Genomic DNA, 22120 nt, shown 5'->3' on the forward strand with positions numbered 1-22120 from the left:
TACTGAATATACCTGATCCTAGTGGTGGAGTCACTTGAGCATAAGATCAGGAAATTAAAAGGTAATGGGAAGTTGAGAGGAGAGGGAGCAGCTGGTAAGTGGGAGCAAATTCTTCAACAGAGCTTCTTGTGATGGTTGGCAGAGGTGGTAAGCTGCTGTGGCTCAGAGGCTTAGCTGTTGTGAGCAAACGTTGGTATTTTGGAAAGTTTCCTATGCCCACATCCCATTTTCTGATGTTGAGTAGAAAACCTACTCTTAAATCAGCTGTCAGAAGATACCCATTGCTGTATTAAACAGGACAAGGAGTTACAGGTTATGGAGTATTTTAGACTAGGTGAAAAATCAGTGCCTATTATTGGCATGTTATGAGAATTTCAGGGCCTTGTTTTCTGATGCCAGTGTTACTGGAAGCAGGTGCTTTGCCTCCAGTCTGGGAAGAAAGGGTTTAATCTCTGTGTCAAGAAGGAAATGGGCCATGTAAAGCTCTAGGATGTGTAAAGTCATCTAAAAAGGGTTTGTATACTTCTTGAATGAATATACTGAAGTTATTTCCTGACGATGGATTTTATTTCTCCCCGCTGCTCCCCCCCACCATTATCTTCCATATCAGTTATTCCATCCTTCCAGGGTTAGCAAGGGTGGGGAAGAGAGAGAGTGAACATGAAAGCACCTTTTCAGGCTTGTCCAGTCTTTGTGGTGTGTGGATCCTGGGAACAGGCCACGGTGTGTACCCTTTCACTAATCCTTTACACTGACCAGGATAGGGAAAGATCAGCAGAGGTCAGCAGGGATTTACTAATATAAGCACATGCCTTCTTGTTGTCATGGAGACCTAACTCTGTCCATTCCTTTATTCAGAGTTTATTTAGTAGTTGTGTTGCTCTAATACTTGAGGTGAGGGAGGTTCCCTTTATTGCCTCAGTATCTTTCTCTAGTGGGAAGTGTGCTGGGGTGATCAGCAGAGGCACAGCCTGGGGTTTGGAGCATTCATGCTTCAGCACTTGATGATTCCTCTGGCTCAGTTATTACTGTGGGTGGAAGCTAGTGCTGGGAAGCCTCTTCTCACCTCTCACGTGTGAATTTTGTTTTATTTTTTCCAGTTGTAGTGGTTAGGGCAGGTGAAATACACATGAAGAAAGCATCTTCTCTGCAAGCCTGCAGTGCCTTTTTGTAAAAGATGATAGTCATAGGGAGCAAGATTTAGAACCGCGTGGAAATCCAGGAGCTCAATAACAAATCCGAGCACAAAAGGAACTTAGTGCGTCCTGATTTGGTCATAATTATGGAAGCAAAAATAAATACTTGTAAGAGTGGAGCAGGATTTCCCCAAAGTATGTCAGTAAAACAAGAGAAGGATATGCCAGAGTTCTGCCCACTGCAACTTTTTAAAGAGAAACCAGAAGTGCTGTGCTAGGAGATGCAGTTTGTAAACTCTTTTCTCCTCCGGGGGTCCTTCACACTAGTGAGTTCTCATAATTACTAATGTTCCCATAATTTGTCTGCATAGAAGTGCCAAATCTCACATCCTCTATGACCTTATATTATTCAATTTAAATAACATTAAATAAAATTTCTTAAAATGTAATAGTCAATTGTCAAAATTGTCCTTCACTATGAAGGAAACAGGGTAATCTCTGGGCTGATAGCCCCATTGCTGCCACTTCCCTGTTGGAATTTTAAGTGACCATTAAAAGCACCTCTAAGGTTGTTATCAGTGAAGCTCTGAGCATCTTCCATGAGGTCAGGTGTATCCTCAGCTTGAGGCCATCTATCCTCTGTCACAGTTTCCCAAGACTGAAAAATTGTGAAAAGCAAAACCAAAGCATAGCAGCCAGTGAGTAATGCTGAAATAGCATCTCACAAACAGTGAAGTAAGGAAATGATTGAAGCTCCTTGTCCTGTGCATTGTCTTAGCAGCTCATTGGGTGCCTAATAAAACCTTCTGGCAGCAGTGCTAGCATAAAGTCAGGACGGAGAGGGGAGGCTCTGGGAGAAGTTACCTCAATGCAGCCTCACTTTGTGGGGAAAACTATGGCTGAGATTTCACAATATATATGAGATTGTGGAGAGCAGATAAAGTTTGTTTTTTAAGAACAGAAACTTTGCTACAGCTCCTTGAGAACCTCCTTCTCCTGCACTGGCTTTATCACTTCTCAGACCTCTCTCTGCCAGTGTCGTGCAGCAGTATCATGTCTTTACTGAAATAAAGAGATTTCTCAGGACTGTCTGGGAGAGACAGTGAACTGCTGTCTGGGGGATCTCAAATTGCCCAGCATCTCATCAATTTCTGATTAATTGCTGCTGCAAATGCCCTTTGACAAGATCATTTAAGGTATAAAGGTATAAAATTATTAAAGCAAATTATTAAAACAAAGCCTGGTAATGCAGCTTGTTTGCCTTAAAGTGATACTAAAAGTCATGAACCTCATCTTTCAGGGAAAGCCTTTAAACTGAAAAACCAGGCCTGTAGTGACAGAGCTCATTGAATACTTTATATGGGACTCTGTTAGCCTTTGAAGTTTCTCCTAATCCACCCCTAAATGCCTGGAAACATATTCTTCAAAGCAACTGTGTCTTCTCCAGTTTCATTTCAGAGTAGGATTCCAGGATAGTATGACTGCAATGTATTTTTAAATGTTTTTTTTCACTCATAAGCATCACTTCTCATGAGATGTAAAGGAAAAATCCTGTCATTGCTAATCAACAACAACTACTTTTGTGGAAAGCTATAAGCCCTTGTCATTCAGTGACTACTTCAACCTGATTTTCGTCATCTCCATGAAAGAGCATAGTCTGAATTACACGTTTTCATGGTTGCTATATTGTGCAGCAGGAAGAGTTAATTTATACATTATGGTTATTAGCATTTGATGCATATTCATGTGCTATTCACAGTCAAATAATAATCCATTCCAAAACTGAGAGGAATCATTGTATGCCCTAGGACTGATGGATGAAAATAACAAGACCAGAGCTAAACCTATCAGTGTGTGTTCTTTCTAAAGCTTGGTGGTAGGCTAAGTTTTAGGTACCCATGTATACACTGAACGCTTGCAGACGCTGGCGTTGCCAGGAAGCTGAATGCACAAGTGTTGTGCTCACTTCTCACTGCCAAAATCCCCCTTTCTGACATTGCTCTGAAACGAATTCTGTTTTGAGTTAATGTCTCACCTGTGGAATTATTTACCCAGAAGTTTAGCACTGCCTCTGAAGGAATATTACAGTTTTACTGTGTTTACACAGGGGCATGTTTTGTCCTTGGGAACTATTCTAGTGTTACTATAGGCATGCTGTATACAGGGGAGTATATGATATAGTCTTGGAGTTAGTGTTGTTAATAAGCCTGCAACTTCTACTGAGTAGGGCACACACTTGGGTAATTTTCTGCAAGCTGCAGTATGCAGAATAATTTTGAAGTTATTTAGATATTGTTTCATTTGTTCTGATTTACTCTGCAGTTTTCCCAGCCTGCCCCATGTATGGCTTATGAGCATGATGTGTTATTTCAGGATGTTTGTTCCAAAAACATTTTCCTCCAAAATAAGTCCTGCTGAAGTCATCAATTCTAGACATAACTAAGGTAACGTTTTATCATAGAAAGTAGCTGGAACTGATACAGTAACAGTGCAGAAAGATAGCTTTTCTCCAGGTAGGCCTGTTTGTAACTAGTTATTCACCACAGATTATGAGTGCACGTTAATCACTGCTGTTGTTCATGATCATAGTGAGTTTAGAGTAGATTGAAGTTCTCCCAATTACTATATTGCTGTTCTTTGGTAAGCCAAGATGGCCTTTTGACTTTTTAGTGAAAGCTTTGTGCCTGCTTGACTTGATGTCTGGCAGTGGTTCAAACCCTTTGTGCCTGCAAGTTGTGTGTGACTGTGGGGCCATAGATTTGTCACCAAATCTTTTTGTAATGCACAGGCATTAATGACTGATAGAGATTATTGAGCATTGCAGTCATATGATGAGCCACAATAGAGGGAGTACAAAAAGTTGTGTCTGTTGTGAAAGAACATTGGAAAAGACTTGGGACAGCAAAGGGATTTGATGCTTATCTTTATTTGCAAGAAGCATTTTAAACTACTTGTAGTGGAACTGGAAAACTATACATGTAGCCTTTGAAATGGCTTTGGCACCTAGCAGTGCTTGGTGATTCTGTTGGAATGTGAATTACTTTGCAGATGGAGTCTGATGCGCATCAGAGAAGTCATTCTGAACGTGCACTGGATTTAGTCTCTTTATATCCTGGGCTGTGCTCCTGGCCTGTGAAAAGTGCAGGCCAGGACTGGTTACTCATTAAGTGCACAAAGGCTCAGAGCTCCTGCCTAGTAAAGCTCTTTTGCACATAGTTTCCTGGGCTCCCACTCTTAATTGCTGCAGAGATTCCAGGCAGATTCCGTCATCCTTGTTTTCTGCCTGACTGGGAATCTGAGAATAAAAGGGTTGATGGCAGAATAATGAGATTGCTGGACAGTGCAATGCTCAGCAGCTCTCCCCAGCATCACATGAGAGTGAAGGGAGGGGTGGCTGTAGAGATGATGCTGGGAAGAGAAAGTGCTGTCTAAATCCCTGAGCCCCCTCCCCCATCAACTCTGCCTCTTAAAAGAAGACTTAGAAACACTGCAGTCTTTTGGTGAGATAAATTTGGGGGGAGGTCAGGGCAGAAGCAGGCTTTTGTAAATGGAAATCTCCTATAAGTCCCTTTCAGGCTGTGAAGTTGATGACTCCACCTTCAGGTACAAAGAGACTGAGGAGCTGATGGAGCAGTGAGTTGACAGAAAACCATTGACACAGATTAACTACTGGGTGTGTGGAAGGTGCACCAGAACAAGGCAAACATGACCAAATATGGACTGGGATAATGATGGCATGAATGAAAGAATGTGTAAGGTCAGCTGAGAAGTGATGCTGTGGTGTGTGATCCTGGCATATCCTTAGCATGGAGCATGGCGCATTAAAACATTTCTTGACTAGCAGTAGCGCAATGAGAGCCAAGCAAGTGAGCTGTGGGTAGTGTAAGAGGAACTGCCTGCTCTCCACCTGCAGTGTTGTGGAGTTTCTCAGAGGCCCGCAGTTACATGCAGGAAGCAGCAAAAGGAGCAAAGAGCTTCATGTAAACTCGATGTGAAATGCTAGTGATTGCTTGATTCCCAATGGTAGGCAAAGCCAGGCCTGTTTCACCAGAAACAGTAGCTATTTCTATGATACCATTACCTAGTTTGTGAGCTTTACCTCTGCTCTGTGGCCAGAAATTTAGGTGGGTAACCTCTGACTTATATGTGGTGATCAGCAGAACTTTCTTCTTTAAGGTTATGAATGCTGACTAACAAAAAGTCTCTTTTCTCAACAGGAACTTCATATTCTGACAATAATAGCAGCTGTTCCTCATCCCCATGTCAAAATGGTGGGAGCTGTAAAGATTTGGAAGTGGGTTATGAGTGCACTTGCCCCTCGGAACCTGTAGCCTACATGGGCATAAACTGTGAACTCCTCTATGACGCATGTGTTAAACCCAAGTGTCTTGCCCCTAGGATTTGCAACGCAACTCCAGGACTCCTGGAATATGAATGCATCTGTATGCCTGGCTTCACAGGTATTGATTGTAACATTAATATTAATGAGTGTGAGAGCAACCCTTGTAAAGACCCTCATTTTGAATGTGTAGATAGTGTAAATGGATACACCTGTAAATGCCAAACAGGACTGAATGGAGAAGGCTGCCAAACAGAAAGTTCTGTGTGCTCTAGTCACCCCTGCCTAAATAACGGGACATGTGTCGAGGGTCCTGGGGACTATTCCTGCATCTGCCAGCCTGGCTTCACCGGGGCCAACTGCAGAGACAACATTGATGAGTGCGCCTCGAACCCCTGCCAGAATGGAGCCATCTGCCGCGACAGGGTGGATGAGTATAGCTGTTTCTGTGTGCCGGGGTTCCAAGGATACAACTGTGAAATAGACATCAACGAGTGTGCATCCCGGCCCTGTAGAAACAATGGCACCTGCCTGAATGAGATGGATCACTATGTGTGCCAGTGCGTCCCCGGCTACACAGGTACCTTTCATGCTCATGTACTAGCCGGGCGGTTGGGTTATGTCTTGCTGTTCCTGTACTCCCACAATTTGCCTGCTGCTACTGTGTGTTATAGAGTTAGTAGCGGCACTAAGAAGCTGTTTTACAGCTGTGAGATGAAATCTCTGTTGCACAACTTATATTTGAGGAGTATTCAGTACTGCATGTGAATAGTGGTGCAGGGTTTGTTGTTGCAGCATCCAGGCATTAGTTGAGGCTTTGATTTCCATAGGTCGTTGTGGATGTTGAGAGACATGGATCTAAGAGTGGAAGTGGATGGACTGAGATTTAAGTACTAGATACAAAGTAGATGTGATTAGCTCTCAGTACAAAATTAGAGGAGGTATACAAGAAAAGAGATTTATTAGCAGAACATGGATACTTAGTGTTTTCAAGTATAACTTACCTCTGCCTGTCTGGCCTGTAGTTCTTTGTCTTGCCCTGCAGGATTTTGCTGAGGGAAGCAGACTTCTCAGAATAGAATGGCTTTTATTTGCAGATTTCTTTTCCAGTTCTTTCAAGCCTAGCAAATTATTTTTTGACATTTTACATAAGTATCTCTGTTTTGGGCATCTCTACTAATGGTAACATGGAGAGTAATCTACACCTGTGAGTTATCTGTGAAGGAGGCAGTGGGGGGTTTTCCTTTCTCCAGCCCTGCTTATCAGAGTGGAATGCAGTTGTACTGCACCCACGTCTGCCTGGTACCACCTAGCACATGAACTTTCTCAGCGTGCCTTGTTGTCACAGACTGAAGTGTTTAAAGAGTTAGGTTGCTGTGAAGGAATGCTACTCATTACTAGTGGAATGAGGAGAAGTTGCAACATCAGGAATGCAGTCCTTGATGCTGACTCACTCTGATAAAATTGAAGAGATGAAGGAGAAAAAAATAGAATTTCTGTGTAGGCCATAAGATTACTACTGATTTGGAGTGTCAAGCATAAGTGTGTCCTTGCAAAACAGTTACTTTTTTTATCTTAATGCTGAATTTTTAATTCAGGATCATGGGATTCTCCTGCCAAAGAAGTGATAGAATGACCCAGGCAGCTGGAGGAGCTGGTGCTCCAAGTTATTCTTATGTCAGATATGAGGCTTTGTCCTATGATCTAGTGCTTTATGCAGACGTTCTAGCACCTTTGGCTAGCAAGGCCTGGTTGTTTCCTGGTGCTTACAGCTGGAATGTGGGTGAAGGAAGTTTTGTGTGGGTAATGACGAGCTTGAATCAGCAGATTAGGGGGCCCACATTCCGTTGGGATTAGGATGGCCATGTCCACCATGTGGTGAGCCTTTGCCAAGAAGGGGAGATTAGATGGATTGGCAGGTGCCACTGTAATGAGTAAAGTTTGGAGGTGATGCCAGGCCACGGACAATCCAGAGTACGGTAAGATAGTTCATAAAAGTCTTCTATTCCTTCAGGGAAAGTTGAATCTTCAGACCAAAAATACACAACTTGGGTTTATTCTTGATTAGTAGCATTTGAGGTAACCACTAATTTTTAATAGCATTTCACAATAAAATTATTTACTAATATCTAGTGTCACTGTAATTATCCTTTTGCACTGCTTTAATGCTTTTTTCCCTGGGTATCTTAAAGCAAGTTATAAATATTATTTAAACATGGAACAAAGTTTTGGAGAAACAGGTAACAGGAAACACTTTTCCCCTACCCAAAATGCAACTGGGTATGATTAATAGTAATGCCACATAAATGAGGAGTACTACATCTAACTAAAACTATAAGAGCTATATCATATATAAAAGTTGAAGTAACGCTGACTAGCAGTGTGATTCTTCTCTGTCCATCTCTGCCCTCAAAGGATCCCAAACCAGCTTTCATTACTGTATACAAGATCAAGATTTCATGCCTTGCTCAGTAAATGGGTGTTATTGGTGATGTGCTGACTGACCAGCTGCTTCAGAAAACCTGAATGAAAGAGGCAAAAGCTTCCCCAATACTGGAAACTATTTCTAGTTTTGACTGAGGACTGAAATCCAAAAGTCTGGATAAATTAATTTTGTTTGCAATACTATTTAAAGATCCTAATTTGTAAGAATTACATGCTGTTCATGAGCTCCCAATATTCTTGTGGTAAAATTACAGTGGATCACTGTGCTGGACAATTTTGGTTGATAACATGGCTTTTGTGATTGCAGCTCAGAAGTCCAGGCAGCACAGATACACTTTGAGGGATTTGTAACACAGGTATTTCTCTTGTTTTGTGACAAAGGTGTGAACTGTGATGCTGAAATAGATGAATGTGGTTCAGATCCATGCCAGAATGGGGCCTTGTGCAATGATCATGTTGGGTTCTACACCTGCACCTGCACACCGGGTTACCAAGGGATCCACTGTGAGGTGGACATCGATGAATGTGTGAGCCAGCCGTGCCAGCACAATGGGACATGTCATGACCTCATCAACAGGTGAGAAATCAGCCTTGTTTGGGCAATTAGCTGCTGATATATGTGGTGTAACCTGTGAAATTCCCTCTGTGGGAGGGATTGGATTTCCTTAAATGTACATTCCAATGGTCCCAGTGGCAGTAACTGAGTGATTTATGGCAGTGAGAATGCCCCTCCCAGCGGTGCAGGTCCCAGGATGAATAAAGGAAGATAGCAAAAGATTCCTGTTATCACTTCCAGCTGCTATATCAGATACAAAGGGAAGTGATTTGAAGTGCACCAACAGCAAAGGCACCTGCTGAGAACATACCTGTGTACCTGAATTTACCTTTTCACAGGTAAGGTGTGAACTCAGAGGCTGCTGAGGGTTGTCTGCTCTGTTATCAGTGTGGCCTGTTTGTGCAGCTGGAACTGTCTTTTTCTTCTGCCCTCCAAATGGGTGAGGCCTGTTGTCTTAGTTCTGTTTGCTCTTTCCTGGTACTCGGCTTTGTGCTTCAGATTAGGAGTTTTCTGTTTTGCTGCCCCACAGCTACCATTGTGACTGCAGGGACACAGGCTTTGAGGGGGACCACTGTGAGCTGGATATCCTGGAGTGTGCCTCTGAACCCTGTCTGAACAATGCCACATGTGTGGAGGGGATCAAAAATTACAGCTGTGCCTGCTGGCCAGGTAGGTTAGATACCTGTTTTGCTATGCTGACATGTAGGCATACAGCAAGGGAAAGCACATGTTAAATTACTGTGTTCAAGAAGGAAAGAATTAATGATCATACTGCCTAGTCCAGTGTGATCCTTTTAATTGTCTGAAGCTCTGAGGCTGCCATTCACAGGCCATCCTGAGATCCATTTGACCTCACTGCTGGGAAATGCACCTTGATTCTCAGCCATAAAATCGGTTTTCTTTTTCCTACCTTTTCCCATCATGTGTTTTTCTATCATGAGATGGTACTGTCCTGCTAATTGATTATTTGGCTCCTAATTTTGACATAGTGGAGAAAGTGGCAGACCTTGGGATTCCCTTCTAGATGAGCTGCAGTATCTTCTGGATCTTATCCTCTCCTTATGGGCAGCCACAGTATTTGGGAGACTAGTTCCAGTGATGTGTGCAATGTCTTCTGACAGGTTACAGAGGGCAGCACTGTGAAGAGGATGTGGATGAGTGTGCAACAGATCCCTGTCACAATGGAGGTGTATGCTTTCAGCGATCCAACCAAGCCTATTATGGGACACTACCTGACTTCCCTAGTAATTTCAGCTATAGCCAAGCAGCTGGTTTCCTCTGTTCATGCCAGCCAGGCTTTGCAGGTGAGCTATGCAGTAAATGTTCATCCTGCTTGTACCTGATAGCTGCTGCATGGTTTGAGGAGATAGGAAGCTTATCTGTGCAACCAAAATCACTTAGAGGCTGCTTCTTCAGAGGGAGCAGCAGCCTGATGCTTCAGGAACGTTCATACACTGAATGACTTTGTTGCAGGCAGCAGTATGTCATTCCCTGTCCAGCAAGCCTGTCTGAAGGCTGTGGCAACAGCCTCTGCGCTTTCCAAGTGCTTTGATGTGTGCCCTCTGGCTATGCAGATGCCAAGATGGTTTCTCTTTGTCAGTCTTTTGTGCATATGGCAGGATTCATCCCTACAGGGGATCTGAGAGACTCCTCATCAGGGAAAACTAATTCCCTGGAGTCCCAGATAACTATTCTAGGTGTTTCCCTGATGAAACTGCTGTCATGACAGCAACTGTATAATCAGAATGGGTGGGAAGGAGGGGGGTTCTTGCTGTCTTGGTCTTGGGGCTGTAAGCTCTGTGGATGTTCAACTGCAACATCACCCTTGCTCTCTTTTACGGATATGTATAAAAGGCTGGATTTAACGGCTGGGGAAATTCCCTGGCACAAGAAGCTAAACAGTACTACATTAGGCTTTTCTGAGAGAGAAGTGAGAGTTTGGTCCACTACTGCACAGAAGGGAATGGTTCAGAAGTTCTCATCCTGCCACTGCTTCCTTTCATGACACTGGAAAAATCATTTGACCTTTCCACACCTCATTTTCCCTAATCGTTTCAGTGTTATCACCTAATTGCCAGAGCGCTTGAGATACATGCTGTAGTGCCAGAAATTCTTCTGCATTTTGGGATGACTTTCAGAAAAACAGTGCAAAAAAATTATGGATGCAGTTGTCATTCTTTCTTTCTCTGATGAACATGTGCACTTCAGATGTCTGTGTTTTCACTTTAAAGGGGAGACCTGCTTTACTAACATTGATGAGTGTGAGTCCCAGCCGTGTCAGAATGGAGGGCTCTGCGTGGACCTTACTAATGGCTTCGTTTGTCGATGCCTGCCAGGTTATTCAGGTAATGCTGGTGAAGGGGGGAGGCTGGAATTGCGTCCTTCTGGTTAACTGGTGCTCAGCTGCTGCCTGGCTGCAGAACTGGATTCCAGTGCTGGTAGCCCAGGCTGCTGATCAGGACTGAGATGAACTGAGGAGCATGGTAGTGATGCAGTGGGATGTCTGCAGTTCAGGGCTGAAATTCCTCAGGAAAGTGATGTGGTTTTGGTCAAGTAAGTTGGTAGGTTATGAACCTAGGTATTGAGATGTAAGATCAAGTATGTAGAAGAGCCTAAGATCCAAATATCTTAGGGGATCTGTATCCTGGAGTTAAAGCTCACTGGGAGAAATGTTTTTTTTTTTTAATACATGTACTACAAAGGTGAACAAAACCAGCCCTCAGTCAGAAGCTACTGACTGTAGCAGATTGGATCACCAGCACCTAAACCATCTGTAAAACATCTCCATTCCCTAAAACTCCTGGATGATAAGAGCCAGTGGTTTTTGACTGAAGGCAGTAATCTGCTGTGTTAGAAGGTCAGCAGGTCTTTGTGATGTGAGCAAATGAAGCCTTCTCTGTTTACAGGGGAATGGAGAGTCTGGATTCTTACAAAAATGCCCTGCTTGACCCTTGTGAATCTGTTTTCTAGCTGAGAAATTAGGGAACAGTGCATGTTGTGTGTCATCTCTTTTGGGAAGGTACGCTGCTAACTGACACCAAACCTCATCTTAGTTCAAAGTATTCGCTTTCAGCCCTCTGCATCTGTAAATTCCATGTGTACTCTCTGTTGTGGGGAATTTAACGTCGGTAACAGTTTGTAAGAAAGGCGGTCCCCAGCAGAGCCTTTGTGTGTCTCAGCGGCGGATGTAACCTTTCGCAGTGTTACTAGGCTGCCATCTCGTGGGGAAAAAAGAAAAACTTGAAGGCCGAAGAAAACCTTGTCGCTTTAACTTCATGCAACAGCAAGTAGCAGCATTCCAGAGACTGTCTTAGGCCTTTATTGCATGGGAAAGTTTTCCTTTTACTTTCTGTGGTCATTGTGGTTGAGCTATGTTGGTGTAATTCTGCCCAGCCCTTTTCTGGGAAGACATACTCATTATACAGGTGCTTTCATTTCCCAAATGTCAAATCAGCTCCTAGTTAACACCTTCTAGAACTGGGCTGAAGCCTTTGTGGGGCTCTCTGGCCTGTTACATTTGTTTTGGATTCCTAATTTAGGCTAGGCCAAGAAAAAATTGCTTTTGTAGGTGAGATGTTTGAGAACAGGCTTTTATCTAAGCTCTTTATCACTGTTTCCTTGAGCAGTTACAGTGCTGTATTTGTGAGGCAAGATCTTGTCCAAAGAGTTTGAAGTTTATCCTACTTGTCAGAATTCCCACGCACATATGTGCCCTGTTCCCTTTTCCTCCTTCGGTGCCCCAGCACCCTCACAGGGTTCAGAATTCCATTGTGCCTCACCAAACTGCAGATCTGTGTAATCCTTTCCAAGTCTTAGTATGCTCATGGGCAGAAAAGCTGACAGAAACACAGGATGATGGGCAAAGGAGTGCTAGAGTTCATTCTGTTGCATCAAATTTGGGTTCATTAGTACTTGAAGGGGATTAAAGCAGGTTGCTCTTCTGGGTATAGCTTTTGGTAAAGGACTGTCTCAGCTGAGGTAGTTCTGACACATTAACACACTGAAAGGCTGGGAGCAGTCTGTGAGATCAGTGAGTGCGTGTGGAGGAGTGAAGCTGACAGGGAAATAATAGCAATTAATCTCCCCTCCTTTGTCAATTAATCCCAGTACAGTCATGCTGGGTAAACAGCTTATTACTTCATATTAGGATCACAGAACAACTTTGTGAAGCTTCCCATAATGTTTCTGTTCAAAACACATTTCTGTGGCAGCTTAGATCTGCCATGAACTTGGGTTTAAGCTGCCTCTGCTGATTAAAGTGAACTTGCTACTCTGATGAAGTAGTAGCCGCTGGGGTGGCTGGGGTTCTTTCTGGAGGTTTTATTTTCTTCAGTCTTAGGAATTTGGGAGTGTTGGAATAACAATGTGAGTCAGGAGAAATTCTGTCTTTGCAAATGAACTGCCTCAGTGCTGTTGTCTTGGGCTACAGCAGTGCAGGGAGAAGAACCAGTGCTCTCTGAAACATACATGTGCTGCAAAAGCAGTGCCTCATTCCTGAGAGACCTACAGGATAGGTCCTGAAGAATCTATTCAGTGTGTTACTTTGTGCTTTAGTAGAGGATGTACCCTGAGAGGATGTAGGAAGTAAGAATCAAAAGATTGCTTGGGTGCTGAATGAAGTAAGGAGGAGAATGAATCTTGCATGGTCTTGGAAATGATCTAGAGAAAAAGCATATTAGGAAAATTCTGGGGTTTAGGAAAAAACTCCAAAATTAATTAATTATTCATAGAAATGGTTTCTCTTGATCATGTATATACTAGGCAATAGTTTAAGCTAGGACATGAAAAAGACAGGTACCCTAATTTGGAATGGGACCTGATTTTTAACCTGCAAGAATGCAATTGGTTAAGTGGCATTCAGCTCTTTCATTCTATAAAGACTTTTAAATGGCATGAGTGCTTCCTCTCATATTTCCCCTCCTTTCAAAGCTGCCTTTCTAAAGGCAACTTCCTAAACCACAGTGCTGTGGCACTGGGCAGCCTGGAAGTGAGGGGAAGAGCACGATCACTTCAACTGCAGACACCCCTTGGCAGTGGTACCTTGTGGTCATGGAAAATTCTGAGCTTTTCTTGTATGTAGCCAAGGAATGCTTCTACCCTGGTGAGAAATCAGAAGGTGATGTGATGGTAAGTGTGGGAGGGATTGGGATTGTGAATATGTCTCAATGTAACTGGACTGCTTATTGACCCGTCTTCAGCTGGAATGTTTTTGTCAGTTGTCCTGAAAGAAGTCTGATACCTTTGTGTAGCCAGTTAGAAATGAGAACTCTGTTATCATGCTAGCCTGGATCAAATCAACTCAATTTCCTGGGTTGTGGATTGTGAAGTAAATGCGAGATGCCTCTTCCTTCTGACCACCTGTGGGCAGGCTGAAAATTTTTTGTGCAAGTATTTCTTGATGTCAGATTTGGTTCAGATATGCAGCCTCTGCAGGAAGAGTAGCTAACAGGCTAAGCTAGTAAAGAGATTAGAGGACTGTTGCTGAAGCAAGCTAGGGGACACTTGTAAGCCCCTCTCTGCTTCCCTTCCATTTTCCCTTCCACATTGCATGGCCCTTCTGGAGGGATTTAATGTTTTTCGGTCTTCACAGTTGTTACTCTTTATTGTTGCAGCAGCAGCTTGAATGGACACAAGCTGCCCATTTGTTTTCTCTTGAACAACAACAGGAGGGTCATACTAGCAAATACAGGTATTATTCAAAATCAGTTCCAGGATAGGTCTGTGTGTGCATAGGGCCCAGATATGACAGAATTTTTGACTCCAAAGAAACACCATATTCCTCCCACTTAAAATATCTGTGAAACTGACTGACATGTTTGGATTGAGTGAAATGAAGAAAATAAAATAGCTACAGGAGTTGCTGGAATGTTTTCTTTTAATATCTTAAAGTGATACAGCTAACGTGGATTCCAGACTCTGACATGGGGGAGTTTTTGTTTGCTTGGATCTGACATTGATACCAAGAGAGACTCCAAATTTGTGGAGAAGCTCCCACACAACATTTCTTCACAGAACAAAGAACCTTCTCTGGGCTTCTTACAACATGAAATGACAAAATAACCCAAGAACCACTGAGAAAAAGAGATTGCTGCAGCTAATTTTATAAGGTTACTAATAATGAAAACAGTTTTGATTCTGCAGCCCCATACTTGAACCAGGGCAGTCAGTGTAATCCAGGGAATTTCCTACTGTTCACTCTGACTTCAGAGAAACAGATCATAGCAGTTAAAACTTGAGACTTTTCTTTGTTAGTATTGCAGAGCAGGAATGTTTGTGCTCCCAACTGCACAGAACAGGACACATGAAGTGCTAGTCCCTGATTAAGGAAGGTATTGAATGCACAGCAGGGCGCAGGCTGCACTCTACACTTGCAACCCTATTCATATGGTTTGGATATTACACAGTGGTGGAAATGCAGCTTCTTGGCTTAGCCTATAAAAAAGTAAAATCTATATTTTGGGCTTATTCATGGAATTTGGCAGGTTCACCTGGGAGGTGGCAAGGGCAAGAGATTGCTGGAGATAATGCTGTGGATATTGCAGGGTATTACTGTAATGCACTGGGCGAGGAGAGCTGTGAGTACACATTCTTCATGTCAGCACTGACAGAGGCCAGCTGGGGAGGTTTAGAGCAGGGCTGGATTAGATCTCACACAGCACAGGTCTCTTCTATATTGGCTGGTTTCATCTCCAATCCCTTTTTGTCTGACTGGCATCAGGGAGCGCTTACACACGATCTGCTGTTTCAGTCCAGCCTTTTTTGCCATTCCTCCCCCCGCATTCACCCTCTTTTTTTTCCCCTTTACTGTCACAAATGTCCGCAAGGAGTCGGCCATGAAATCTGTGCTGATTGGCGTGATCCTGAAGGGAATTTTTCTGCTAGCAGGTAATGAGATCTATACAGTAATTGCAGTGTGTCCTGAATGTTTGCGTGCTTGCCCAGAGCAGAGAGCTGGCCGTGTGAGTCGTGGTAGCTGGAGGCATGAGAAGGAGCAAGAACTGAGTAGAAAGGAAGAATGTTTTTGTTTTGAAGAGACCTAAAGTTCTGTTTTGGAAACTTTCAGGCAAGGAATTTCCTTGTTGCCGCAAGATGAATGCAGAGCTGTCAGCAAGCTGCCTGTGCATCTCTGCTCCGTTTATGCCCTGCTCTTGTGTGGTAATCAAATCCAGGGTGTTCCAGGCCGTGGGTTCTTGCTTTGTATTCAGGTGTCCTGAGTAAACACACAGATGTCTCCCTGGTAGTTCTGTGAAACCTTAGTTTTGCTTTTTACAGACTTTGTTTGTAATTTCCCTTTTTCCTTTCATGATTTAAAACTCCGTTATTGAGCAGTACTTTCTGTTTTAACTCAGAGGACAAACCCTTTGCTGGCCCATGCCCTTCCACATCTCCTCCCCCACTGTCTCCTTGAGTAGTAATGCACGGTGGGAGAGAGGTCAAAGCAGTGTGTTGCCATGGAAATGGCAGTAATTGTACAAATATAATTGTCTCGGGGTCCGTTTGTTGTGGCTAATTCTCTCTCTCTCCCCTCTCTCCCTCCCCTCCTTTTTTCTTTTGATAATAATAATACAAACCCTAATTAGGATGCACCGGGGAAAGGTTGCTAGGAATTCAGCTGTCTTGCAGGAAAGGGCAAGCCGGGGCTGGCTGGGAAGCCCCACTGAATTCACGTTTCAAGATCGGGCCCATGAATAGACCTTGCCCTCCAAGGTTTTTTGTAGTGTATGACAGCTCAATTAGAATATCTTTCTTGATACGTGCTTATTCTTTTAACATACTAAGTATCTCTTGAAGTTTATGATTCTTGCACTGTATAAAATAAATCTCTGCTTATTGCTAGCAGTTAGTAAATCATGACCTTCATCCAGGGAATGGTGAGCTGTATGGATTTCACTAACACTTGGATTGGTGGAACAAGACTGTTCTCACCACATTGGTAGCACTTTAGAATGCAATGAATAGATTCGTGTTTGAAAATACTGCAGGCTGCTAATGCTCAGAGGCTTCTGTCTGTTTCTGACCCAGCCCCTGGGGGTTGTTGGTTTGGGACTGTTAGTTTAAACACTGCTAAATTAACTGGAATGTTTGAAAATACTTGTGTCCAGATAGCAGCCTTTTAAATAACACTTATCTGATTTCCAGATAACAAGTTCCACTGTTTTGCCTTTGTTAGTCCTTAATTAGATAAGAAACTCATTCAAAGTTCTGAAGTCTCCTAATGATGTCATGAGTCAGACAGGTAACACTGTTCTTACTATTGATAGTTCAAATAATAGTAAACATTTGACCTAAGATATTTGGAGGGAACAGAGAAGACCACCTAAGACTAACTTGTTTTGTTAAATGGAGTCATCCTCCTCCTTTGTTTTAATCTGTAATGGCCTGCAGCAAAAGTTGTATTTTTTTAAGTATGGAAAAGTTCCTTTATTTTGCTGGTATTGCCTTCTTCATTTACACTGTCATTTGCAGCCAAGTTAGAGGCCTTGAAATTATCATCTAGGAAGCAAATAAGCAACAGAAAGCCATCAACTGTTTAAACACAGTTGATGAAAATTATTGGTGATAATGAAAGAGGAGAGAGGGCAAGAGCTGGTTCTAGAAGAAAAAGTACAGTCTCTGTCAGCCATATAAGGAGTTAGAGATGTAGCATTGGGTAACTGTTCAACAAGGGCTTCCAGGAAAAATTGGTTGTTAGCCAGGTTTTTAGAACTCTTGCAGATTCTCCTTTGTTATCACTTTGCTTTAAAATCTGCTCCACATCCAGTCTGGCACTGCACTGGCTTCTGGGAGGGCAGGAAGACACAACGCGGTGTTTTAGAGGCATGTTCCTTGTCCTGCTTCAGTCCTATGCAGGCTGGCTGTTTGCTGGCAGGAACAGTGAGAGCCGTGCTCGTTCCTCTAGGAAGAGCTGCCCTCCTTTCTCTGCTGCTGAATGTTACCTTTGCCTGATTGTAAGCTCCAATGTTAGACAGCAGTGTGTAAAGTCCTGAAGAGTCAGCTGCTTCTTTTCACCCATTTCAAACAAGCAGCTCAGAAATCAAACCAGCTGCATCCCCTGGGAATGCTTGGTGTTTAATTAGCCACCAGCCTAGGGTTGTGCACTCACCCTAGGGAGTAATTTGCTGCCTGGAGTGAAGCTCTCACCCCACAGGTGTCAGCCGGGGGGTGGGAACAGCCCAGGCAGGTGTTCCTGCTGCTCCATGGGGAGATCCCACTATCTGCAGAGACCTGGACAGGAATGTGATACAGGGAAATGAGCCTCTCACCCTGCCTCCCAGCCTTCTCAGAAATGCAAAACTTCTTAGCTTCTCTCCCTTTGTTATCCTAACCAGTACTGTCTTCTGCTTTTTGCCCTGGTAAACATCAACAGCTCAGATCTGAAATGAGCAGCATCTCAAGAATTTGGGGCTATACCAACTCTTTTTGTTGCCATCCCAACAGCCTTTCCCCTTAAATCTACAACTTGCCTCTTGCAGTTTTGAGAGCCCTCCTATGCACTGTTAACTCAGAGCACCCACTCCATGTAGTTCTACTGCTCTATTGAGTTTTCTTAATTCCAGCTGAAGTCTTCTAATCTTCACTCAGACTGGGACCCTCCAGGCCCAGAGATGTCCATTATACTCTATTTATTCCAGCGCATTTCCTTCAGGTGTGGCCATAGCTTTGTGATGAAGTCTTAATCCTACCCTTGCTGCTTCCTCTGCAGGTAAGATCACACCCCAGGTTCTGTGTGCTGAGCAAGCCTGGCATTAACAGCTGGAGTGAAAAGCTCTCCTGAGCTAGTATTAGCAACTCTGTCCATTGGCTGAGGTGCTCTCCAAAGCACATCTTACTGCCCAAATTCAGTGCTTTTCCACAGGCACTGCACAGCAGCTCTCTTCCAGCTCACATCAGTGGAGACCTATGTCTTAGTAGAATCCAAGGTGATGTGGCCTGCAGAACAGCTCTAGCATAGGTGGAACATGCAGAATTACCAGAGCCTTCCATTTCTCTTTCAGTGCTTCTCAGAGCTCCATACATGTTGTGTCCCTACACTGACACAAACCGACATTTTGGAACTGGAAGCTGACTCTTCGCCTATCTGCAGAGATAGCTCTGGTAACAGCAACCAAACACTGGGGCTAGAAAGAGCAAAGAGACAGCAGGGTGCTAGGGTGTGAGGCTGCCTGGGAGGCACTGCTGATGAGCAGAAGCCTGTATCTTTGCTAACTTGTTTGTTGGATGGTTTTTTTAAATCACACATCAAGTCCAGCTCCAGTGCTCCTAATGCCCCATCTCCCCTCATCTCTTTCCCTCAGGCAGCTCTCTAATCTCTTTGACGTGCACATTCTGTCTAGTGGCTTTTCTTTCCAAATGTCTTTTGTGTTTTGATTCCCCTCCTTTGTGTGTGAATTCCTTCTCTTTTTTTCTGCTGTCCCCGTTGTGCTTGCTGGCTAGATTCAGCGTGTAATGCTATTAGATTGGGATAATCCATGCTTGGTTTATCTGTGTGACTGTCTCTGAAGATTAGTGAAAACCAATGTTATGGGCTAAAGTGAACTGGTTCAGAAGGGCTCTTCTGTCAGTCTGGAGATGCTCAGGAAAATGACAGATTTTCATTAACCAGATTTGAGTCTAATGTCTTGTAATTTACTTGAGCCCTACTGGGGTCCATGTGCCTGGAGGAGACAGATGAGCTGCAGTGTAGTACTTTTCACCCAGTTCAGTTCTGCAGGACTGGACAGAACTGAAATCAACATAGTGCAAGTGTGGAAAAGTGCCTGTGGAGCATGTTTTGTTTGTAATTTGGTAAGGAATGGAGTTTTGTGAGCATTTTACAACTGGAGAATCATCTGGGAATTTGAATTTTCTGAACAGGCTTTCCAGTAACTTCCTATTTTAATGCTGTCTGCAAAGGTGCCTGGAACATGATTGGGTCAGATCTGTAGACTTAATCTGAGTACCAAATCTATTATGAAAGAAGCATAAAGTCCTTGTCTGTTTTGTCCCTCTAACGTCCTCTGCATGTGGTGTTTGAGATTGTCTGGGAGAGGACAGTTGTCTCTGGGATGATGTAGGCTCCTCTAAAAATAGCACTTTCTCTTCAGCATCTGGGGAGGACAGCACCAAAGTGTTTTTCTTGCTGTTCTGTCAGTGGTGACTGTGGGGCTTCTGGCTGGCAGCTCTTGGTCTTTTGGTGGTTCCCAGAAGAGAATGGCTCAGGGAGCAGCAGTGCTGGGAGGGCAGTCTGTGCCTGGCAGGCTTGCTCTGGGGAAGGGAATCGCAGTCCCTGGCAGTGAGATCCCCTCTCTAAATCTCTTTCGCAGGTGTGGAATGTGCTGTTAACATCAATGAGTGTGAGGAGGGTCCCTGCAAGAATGGAGCTGTCTGTGAGGATGGCATTGCTGACTATACCTGCCACTGTGCCCCTAGCCAGGATGGCATTATCTGGGGAGGGAAGAACTGCTCTGTCAAGCTCACTGGGTGCCAGACACACGACTGCCAAAATGAGGCCTTGTGCATCCCAACCTACCAAGCTGAGAGCCATGGCCACCTGTGCCAGTGCCAGCCTGGTTTCTATGATGCCACATGCTCAACACCAACAACGTTTTCCTTTGCTTCCAGAGGGTATCTCCTCATTGAGCTGCCCGTGAACAATCAGAGCAGGAGGGCCATAGCAGGAGATCAGCTTGCCAGCGTGTCCCTCCGGTTCCGAACCACCTTGCCCAGCGCTATCCTTTTTTACCGAGGCCATGAAGCTGAATACTTGTTCCTGGAGCTCTTGGGTGGCATTCTGCATGCAGAACTGAAGAGGGAGGATGTTGGGTACACGCTGCTCCTGGAGGGGCTGAGAGTTGATGATGGCCAGTGGCATAAAGTTGAAATTGTTCTACATGACACTGTGCAGCTAAAGCTCTGGCATGAGTCTTGTGACGCAGGTGTCTGCCTGAAGAGCTCTCCTATCCCCAGTGGCACTGTTCTGATCCCACATGCCTTCCTGAACTTGTATGTTGGAGGTGCTGATGAGCCAATGGTAAACAACACACAGAGCCAGCAAGGCTTTGTTGGCTGCCTGGAGGACCTTCAGGTTGATGCTGAAACTGTGCTTCCAGAGGATCTACCTATGGGTGAATCCTCCCCAGTGCAGCAGGGTTGTGACCGGACAGAGTGGTGCCTCTCCCAGCCCTGCTTTCATGGAGGCCTGTGTGTGGACCTTTGGACAACCTTCAGGTGTGACTGCTCCAGGCCTTATGGAGGCCCAGCTTGCACATACGGTAAGTGCCACCTCCTCTATTACTTGGTGCTTCTAAGGTGCTAGATAAGCATGGATGCTAGCTCTGAAAGCTGTATTTTCTACTTGACCAGTGGAAAAGTGGAAGCAAGACATCCTGTAGATAAAACTTTATTGATCCCTTTTGTGTCAGTTGTTCCTGCAGGAATGACTGTCAGTTTTGTGGTGCAGATATGGTTCCTCGATGAGCCAGAGGCTCTGGCTTCATCTTTTTATCAGATCTATGTAAATTCAGGAGAGGAGGGAAATTGTTATACTGTGAGATGTTGAGCTTCTGAGCTGAGGATGAATAGGAGTGTATTGCTTTATAGATAAAATACATTGTTAAAGGAAGGTCTTTGACAATTTTGAGTTCAAATCATTGATTAGCATTTTTTCTGTTCCTGCAAGGCTTTATATTAATATTGTCCCAGTTTTTTGTTTTAGCCCTGAGCCCAAAGCCTGGCAACTTGTTCTGCTGTTACCAAATTCATTAATTTTAAAAGCGACTTGGTAGCTTAATAGTCCTTGAGTAAATCTTCTAGGTGATGAGGACTCTCCTAGACCTGTGATTCCCTCTTGGTTGTATGGGTGCTTGAATTCCTGTCCTCCAGAGAAAGCAAGGACACATTCACTTCTTAACGTCCCAGGTCTGGATGGGGAGATAGTATAATTACCCTGATGCACGTTGAAAATGTTGGGTAGAAAGGAGTTGCAGCTCAGCATGTCCCTGTGCCAGCTGCATTCCCCTTGCCATTGAGCTGTTGTATGTTCCTTTTCTTTCAGAGCGCCCAGCAGCAACATTTGGCGTAGAGAACTCCACCAGCTTTGCCTCTTTCACCCTTTCTGACAGCCTCGGTGCAGACTTCAACGTCTCCTTTTTCATTCGTAGTAGGAAACCTAATGGCTTGCTATTGCAGATCAGCAATGAAACTCACCCCTGCCTCACCATCTACTTGAAGAATGGCAAGCTGAAGATAGAGATGGTGTCTGCAGGTGCTGTGATGTTTCCAGAAAATTTGGTGGATGGGAGAAAACACTTGGTAGCTCTTTCTTTCCAAGGAGGAATTGTTAGTGCTCACCAATCAGACTCATATGTGGAGCTAGGACAGCTCCTAGCAAGACCTCTTTTAGCTGGTTATGAAGTGTACATTGGTGGACATCCCAACCCAGAGAGCACTGATAAGTGGGGAGGCTATTTTAAAGGCTGTTTGCAGGACATCCAGCTGAACAGCCACCACATACAGTTGTTTCAGGTGGAGAACTACAGTCTGCCACAGGAACTCAATAGGACTCTAAATGACAATCTTCTGAAGGGCTGCATCTCTGATGACACCTGCAAGGTATGACATCTCTTGTTTGTCTGCATGTGTGCAGTTGGTTGTTAGAGTTCTGTG

At 44.0% G+C, this 22120-nt stretch overlaps 1 protein-coding gene across 4 annotated transcripts in view; it reads left to right on the forward strand.

Moving 5' to 3' along the window:
* Positions 1-22120, forward strand: part of CRB2 (crumbs cell polarity complex component 2) — a 45788-nt gene that overhangs the window by 14246 nt on the left and 9422 nt on the right. For all 4 annotated transcript variants that reach the window (XM_054174308.1, XM_009907472.2, XM_054174307.1 and 1 more), the window contains exons 2-8: positions 5354-6055; positions 8302-8497; positions 9006-9145; positions 9598-9780; positions 10708-10821; positions 19780-20727; positions 21510-22066. In XM_054174308.1, the coding sequence (XP_054030283.1) occupies positions 5473-6055; positions 8302-8497; positions 9006-9145; positions 9598-9780; positions 10708-10821; positions 19780-20727; positions 21510-22066 (2721 nt within the window). In that variant the 5' untranslated portion in view covers positions 5354-5472. The remainder of the gene's footprint in view (positions 1-5353; positions 6056-8301; positions 8498-9005; positions 9146-9597; positions 9781-10707; positions 10822-19779; positions 20728-21509; positions 22067-22120) is intronic.

This window comes from Dryobates pubescens, chromosome 29 (assembly GCF_014839835.1).
Source record: "Dryobates pubescens isolate bDryPub1 chromosome 29, bDryPub1.pri, whole genome shotgun sequence".
NCBI classification, from domain to species: Eukaryota; Metazoa; Chordata; class Aves; order Piciformes; family Picidae; genus Dryobates; species Dryobates pubescens.